Source organism: Nanorana parkeri, unplaced genomic scaffold (genome assembly GCF_000935625.1).
Source record: "Nanorana parkeri isolate BGI_ZX_2015 unplaced genomic scaffold, ASM93562v1 scaffold3715, whole genome shotgun sequence".
NCBI classification, from domain to species: Eukaryota; Metazoa; Chordata; class Amphibia; order Anura; family Dicroglossidae; genus Nanorana; species Nanorana parkeri.
The window spans coordinates 25,874-33,102 of NW_017309983.1; the positions used below are offsets into that span (position 1 = coordinate 25,874).

General features: G+C 59.8%; 1 protein-coding gene across 1 annotated transcript in view; it reads right to left on the reverse strand.

Moving 5' to 3' along the window:
* The window catches only part of LOC108803427 (arf-GAP with coiled-coil, ANK repeat and PH domain-containing protein 1-like), a 30,636-nt gene extending 24,018 nt beyond the window's left edge, over nucleotides 1-6,618 (reverse strand). The window contains exons 1-3 of the mRNA XM_018575270.1: nucleotides 6,428-6,618; nucleotides 5,935-6,067; nucleotides 563-682 (exon numbers count right to left, since the gene is read on the reverse strand). Coding sequence (XP_018430772.1) covers nucleotides 563-682; nucleotides 5,935-6,067; nucleotides 6,428-6,618 — 444 coding nt within the window. The remainder of the gene's footprint in view (nucleotides 1-562; nucleotides 683-5,934; nucleotides 6,068-6,427) is intronic.
* Between the last annotated feature and the right edge of the window lie 611 nt (nucleotides 6,619-7,229).

Sequence of the window (7,229 nt, forward strand, 5' to 3'; positions counted from 1 at the left end):
GGAGAAGACAATGAGAGAAGACAATGAGAGAAGACAACGGGAGAAGACAATGAGAGAAGACAATGAGAGAAGACAACGGGAGAAGACAATGAGAGAAGACAATGAGAGAAGACAACGGGAGAAGACAACGGGAGAAGACAATTGGAGAAGACAATTGGAGAAGACAATGAGAGAAGACAATGAGAGAAGACAATTGGAGAAGACAATTGGAGAAGACAATGAGAGAAGACAACGGGAGAAGACAATGAGAGAAGACAATGAGAGAAGACAACGGGAGAAGACAATGAGAGAAGACAACGGGAGAAGACAATGAGAGAAGACAACGGGAGAAGACAATGAGAAAAGACAATTGGTCTCCACCATGTGGAACTCCGACAAGGACATCGGCTTTATTTTAGTGTATTTTCTGCCGGATTTGATCAATTAAAATGGCTTCACCGGGAGACCATCGGAGGTCTGCACCACGTAATGAAGAATTGTCTGTGGTCACAGCGACAGTCACACCCTTGTCTGAATTCTCACCATGGCTGACCTGAAATGGCCTCCAGAACACCGGACTCACCTTCAGCATGGCGTCCTCGGGGGAATGGTGGGACAACTCACGCAAGGCGCAGACAAACTGGCGGCTACTGGTGCAGTAATGACGTCCTCCGTCCATCATATGGGAGGAGAGCTTCACCAGCTGGAAGGAGGAGGAGATACAGACAACTCAATTCATATCCAATGGTTACATGTATGGCCATCGTTGGCTCTGCTCGGGGATTAGAGGGAGGAGCTTCCAGAGACCTTCTCCCAAAACCACCATTTCCAGAGTAACAAAGCAGGAGCGGTAGGAGAGTCCTGGATGAGACCTGGACTGCGTGGTCCTGGATGAGACCTGGACTGCGTGGTCCTGGATGAGACCTGGACTGCGTGGTCCTGGATGAGACCTGGCCTGCGTGGTCCTGGATGAGACCTGGACTGAGTAGTCCTGGTGTCCCCGCACGCAGCCTCCTGGTGTCTCCGCATGCAGCCTCCTGGTGGGTCGCTCTCTGGGCGTACGGTCCACAGACCTTGTTGGGGATAACAGGAAGTGTGGTCAGGTTTGGACTCGTACATCCTCTGAGGGGTTCAGCCAGGGCGCCTCTATGCGCCTCCATCAGGCTGAAGTCACCTCTGCTACCCCGAGAAACATCAGAAGGAGTCCAGGGAACCCCGAGAAACACCCGGAGTCCAGGGAACCCCGAGAAACACCCGGAGTCCAGGGAACCCCGAGAAACACCCGGAGTCCAGGGAACCCCGAGAAACACCCGGAGTCCAGGGAACCCCGAGAAACACAATTGCGGGGTCCTGGATGAGACCTGGATTGCGTGGTCCTGGATGAGACCTGGACTGCGTGGTCCTGGATGAGACCTGGACTGCGTGGTCCTGGATGAGACCTGGACTGAGTAGTCCTGGTGTCCCCGCACGCAGCCTCCTGGTGTCTCCGCATGCAGCCTCCTGGTGGGTCGCTCTCTGGGCGTACGGTCCACAGACCTTGTTGGGGATAACAGGAAGTGTGGTCAGGTTTGGACTCGTACATCCTCTGAGGGGTTCAGCCAGGGCGCCTCTATGCGCCTCCATCAGGCTGAAGTCACCTCTGCTACCCCGAGAAACATCAGAAGGAGTCCAGGGAACCCCGAGAAACACCCGGAGTCCAGGGAACCCCGAGAAACACCCGGAGTCCAGGGAACCCCGAGAAACACCCGGAGTCCAGGGAACCCCGAGAAACACCCGGAGTCCAGGGAACCCCGAGAAACATCAGAAGGAGTCCAGGGAACCCCGAGAAACACCCGGAGTCCACTGAACCCCGAGAAACATCAGAAGGAGTCCAGGGAACCCCGAGAAACACCCGGAGTCCAGGGAACCCCGAGAAACACCCGGAGTCCAGGGAACCCCGAGAAACACCCGGAGTCCAGGGAACCCCGAGAAACACCCGGAGTCCAGGGAACCCCGAGAAACACCCGGAGTCCAGGGAACCCCGAGAAACACCCGGAGTCCAGGGAACCCCGAGAAACACCCGGAGTCCAGGGAACCCCGAGAAACACCCGGAGTCCAGGGAACCCCGAGAAACACCCGGAGTCCAGGGAACCCCGAGAAACACCCGGAGTCCAGGGAACCCCGAGAAACACCCGGAGTCCAGGGAACCCCGAGAAACACCCGGAGTCCAGGGAACCCCGAGAAACACCCGGAGTCCAGGGAACCCCGAGAAACACCCGGAGTCCAGGGAACCCCGAGAAACACCCGGAGTCCAGGGAACCCCGAGAAACACCCGGAGTCCAGGGAACCCCGAGAAACACCCGGAGTCCAGGGAACCCCGAGAAACACCCGGAGTCCAGGGAACCCCGAGAAACACCCGGAGTCCAGGGAACCCCGAGAAACACCCGGAGTCCAGGGAACCCCGAGAAACACCCGGAGTCCAGGGAACCCCGAGAAACACCCGGAGTCCAGGGAACCCCGAGAAACACCCGGAGTCCAGGGAACCCCGAGAAACACCCGGAGTCCAGGGAACCCCGAGAAACACCCGGAGTCCAGGGAACCCCGAGAAACACCCGGAGTCCAGGGAACCCCGAGAAACACCCGGAGTCCAGGGAACCCCGAGAAACACCCGGAGTCCAGGGAACCCCGAGAAACACCCGGAGTCCAGGGAACCCCGAGAAACACCCGGAGTCCAGGGAACCCCGAGAAACACCCGGAGTCCAGGGAACCCCGAGAAACACCCGGAGTCCAGGGAACCCCGAGAAACACCCGGAGTCCAGGGAACCCCGAGAAACACCCGGAGTCCAGGGAACCCCGAGAAACACCCGGAGTCCAGGGAACCCCGAGAAACACCCGGAGTCCAGGGAACCCCGAGAAACACCCGGAGTCCAGGGAACCCCGAGAAACACCCGGAGTCCAGGGAACCCCGAGAAACACCCGGAGTCCAGGGAACCCCGAGAAACACCCGGAGTCCAGGGAACCCCGAGAAACACCCGGAGTCCAGGGAACCCCGAGAAACACCCGGAGTCCAGGGAACCCCGAGAAACACCCGGAGTCCAGGGAACCCCGAGAAACACCCGGAGTCCAGGGAACCCCGAGAAACACCCGGAGTCCAGGGAACCCCGAGAAACACCCGGAGTCCAGGGAACCCCGAGAAACACCCGGAGTCCAGGGAACCCCGAGAAACACCCGGAGTCCAGGGAACCCCGAGAAACACCCGGAGTCCAGGGAACCCCGAGAAACACCCGGAGTCCAGGGAACCCCGAGAAACACCCGGAGTCCAGGGAACCCCGAGAAACACCCGGAGTCCAGGGAACCCCGAGAAACACCCGGAGTCCAGGGAACCCCGAGAAACACCCGGAGTCCAGGGAACCCCGAGAAACACCCGGAGTCCAGGGAACCCCGAGAAACACCCGGAGTCCAGGGAACCCCGAGAAACACCCGGAGTCCAGGGAACCCCGAGAAACACCCGGAGTCCAGGGAACCCCGAGAAACACCCGGAGTCCAGGGAACCCCGAGAAACACCCGGAGTCCAGGGAACCCCGAGAAACACCCGGAGTCCAGGGAACCCCGAGAAACACCCGGAGTCCAGGGAACCCCGAGAAACACCCGGAGTCCAGGGAACCCCGAGAAACACCCGGAGTCCAGGGAACCCCGAGAAACACCCGGAGTCCAGGGAACCCCGAGAAACACCCGGAGTCCAGGGAACCCCGAGAAACACCCGGAGTCCAGGGAACCCCGAGAAACACCCGGAGTCCAGGGAACCCCGAGAAACACCCGGAGTCCAGGGAACCCCGAGAAACACCCGGAGTCCAGGGAACCCCGAGAAACACCCGGAGTCCAGGGAACCCCGAGAAACACCCGGAGTCCAGGGAACCCCGAGAAACACCCGGAGTCCAGGGAACCCCGAGAAACACCCGGAGTCCAGGGAACCCCGAGAAACACCCGGAGTCCAGGGAACCCCGAGAAACACCCGGAGTCCAGGGAACCCCGAGAAACACCCGGAGTCCAGGGAACCCCGAGAAACACCCGGAGTCCAGGGAACCCCGAGAAACACCCGGAGTCCAGGGAACCCCGAGAAACACCCGGAGTCCAGGGAACCCCGAGAAACACCCGGAGTCCAGGGAACCCCGAGAAACACCCGGAGTCCAGGGAACCCCGAGAAACACCCGGAGTCCAGGGAACCCCGAGAAACACCCGGAGTCCAGGGAACCCCGAGAAACACCCGGAGTCCAGGGAACCCCGAGAAACACCCGGAGTCCAGGGAACCCCGAGAAACACCCGGAGTCCAGGGAACCCCGAGAAACACCCGGAGTCCAGGGAACCCCGAGAAACACCCGGAGTCCAGGGAACCCCGAGAAACACCCGGAGTCCAGGGAACCCCGAGAAACACCCGGAGTCCAGGGAACCCCGAGAAACACCCGGAGTCCAGGGAACCCCGAGAAACACCCGGAGTCCAGGGAACCCCGAGAAACACCCGGAGTCCAGGGAACCCCGAGAAACACCCGGAGTCCAGGGAACCCCGAGAAACACCCGGAGTCCAGGGAACCCCGAGAAACACCCGGAGTCCAGGGAACCCCGAGAAACACCCGGAGTCCAGGGAACCCCGAGAAACACCCGGAGTCCAGGGAACCCCGAGAAACACCCGGAGTCCAGGGAACCCCGAGAAACACCCGGAGTCCAGGGAACCCCGAGAAACACCCGGAGTCCAGGGAACCCCGAGAAACACCCGGAGTCCAGGGAACCCCGAGAAACACCCGGAGTCCAGGGAACCCCGAGAAACACCCGGAGTCCAGGGAACCCCGAGAAACACCCGGAGTCCAGGGAACCCCGAGAAACACCCGGAGTCCAGGGAACCCCGAGAAACACCCGGAGTCCAGGGAACCCCGAGAAACACCCGGAGTCCAGGGAACCCCGAGAAACACCCGGAGTCCAGGGAACCCCGAGAAACACCCGGAGTCCAGGGAACCCCGAGAAACACCCGGAGTCCAGGGAACCCCGAGAAACACCCGGAGTCCAGGGAACCCCGAGAAACACCCGGAGTCCAGGGAACCCCGAGAAACACCCGGAGTCCAGGGAACCCCGAGAAACACCCGGAGTCCAGGGAACCCCGAGAAACACCCGGAGTCCAGGGAACCCCGAGAAACACCCGGAGTCCAGGGAACCCCGAGAAACACCCGGAGTCCAGGGAACCCCGAGAAACACCCGGAGTCCAGGGAACCCCGAGAAACACCCGGAGTCCAGGGAACCCCGAGAAACACCCGGAGTCCAGGGAACCCCGAGAAACACCCGGAGTCCAGGGAACCCCGAGAAACACCCGGAGTCCAGGGAACCCCGAGAAACACCCGGAGTCCAGGGAACCCCGAGAAACACCCGGAGTCCAGGGAACCCCGAGAAACACCCGGAGTCCAGGGAACCCCGAGAAACACCCGGAGTCCAGGGAACCCCGAGAAACACCCGGAGTCCAGGGAACCCCGAGAAACACCCGGAGTCCAGGGAACCCCGAGAAACACCCGGAGTCCAGGGAACCCCGAGAAACACCCGGAGTCCAGGGAACCCCGAGAAACATCAGAAGGAGCCCAGGAGTCCAGGGAACCCCGAGAAACACCCGGAGGAGCCCAGGAGTCCAGGGAACCCGGCTGAGAAGGTCTGTAGAACATTTGTTCAGTAAAGAGACGACGATCCTGATGGATTGTTAGGAGAAAGTTCCGGAAGGCTCCCGGCGACGTTCTGACGAATCTGCTGAATTCTAGAAGATATTTCCTGGTTATGACACAAATTATCTCCAGAGAAGGATCATCAGACCCGAAAACATCTTACATCACCTCATCTATGATGTCATCAACATTCAAGGCCCCTCCCACCCAGAGGCCCCTCCCACAAGAAGCTCACAATACAAATCCATGTTCAGTGAATGCCCCTCCCCCTCCCCCGCACCTTCTCCAAGCGACTCTCCAGATCGAAAACCTCCAACTCCACCGTTTCCATGGCGGCCCTGAAAGAAAAAACAGTTACTAAAGACGGTGAAATCCCAGAAACGTCATCACCGAAAATCTGCCGACCCGGAACACTGTAACCATAGCAACCGACTCCGGAGGATCAGTGACACCACATAGCAACCGACTCCGGAGGATCAGTGACACCACATAGCAACCGACTCCGGAGGATCAGTGACACCACATAGCAACCGACTCCTGAGGATCAGTGACACCACATAGCAACCGACTCCGGAGGATCAGTGACACCACATAGCAACCGACTCCGGAGGATCAGTGACACCACATAGCAACCGACTCCGGAGGATCAGTGACACCACATAGCAACCGACTCCGGAGGATCAGTGACACCACATAGCAACCGACTCCGGAGGATCAGTGACACCACATAGCAACCGACTCCGGAGGATCAGCGACACCCCCAAGGACCTTACTCTGGGATATCAGTGACACCACCGAGAAGGTTGTGGATGTGACTTTGTTGCTGGTTTTCGGTCCCCATGATTTTGGTTCTTCTTCCTTCTATGGGGGGTTGGAGGACTCGGTGGGGAGGTCTGGGGACCCCGGTGTGACGGTGGGGAGGTCTGGGGACCCCGGTGTGAGTTAGGAAGCCCGGTGTCCCCATGCTGGATATTAGATATTTCTGGTTTAACGATCTCCAGGAGAGAATTCTTCACATTCCGCAGCCTGAGGCCCGGCGAGGTATTGGTGGCTTATCTCCTCCATCATGAAGGACGTGTCACCGGGTAATGTGTGTGACGGTGATGGGGAGGGGGGTGATGATGATGGGGGAGGGGTGACGATGATGGGGAGGGGTGACGATGATGGGGGGTTATCCTAAAATACTCGACTACCCCGGTCACCGCCATCACCCCGATCACCGATGTGACGGACGGCCTGGTACCCCGACTGGGTACCTCCGTCAGAAAACAGCTTCCTCCCCCTCCCCCTCCCCCTCCCCGATGCCATAATGAATGAATAGGGGGGGAGGAGACACATGTGATGGGATTATCTCCTGAGTGTATCATAGTGTGATTTACTCATCTACACCCGGAGTCCCCTACACCCGGAGTCACCTACACCCGGAGTCACCTACACCCGGAGTCCCCTACACCCGGAGTCCCCTACACCCGGAGTCCCCTACAACCGGAGTCCCCTACACCCGGAGTCACCTACACCCGGAGTCCCCTACACCCGGAGTCAGCTACTCCTAGAGTCAGCTATACTAATCCCATC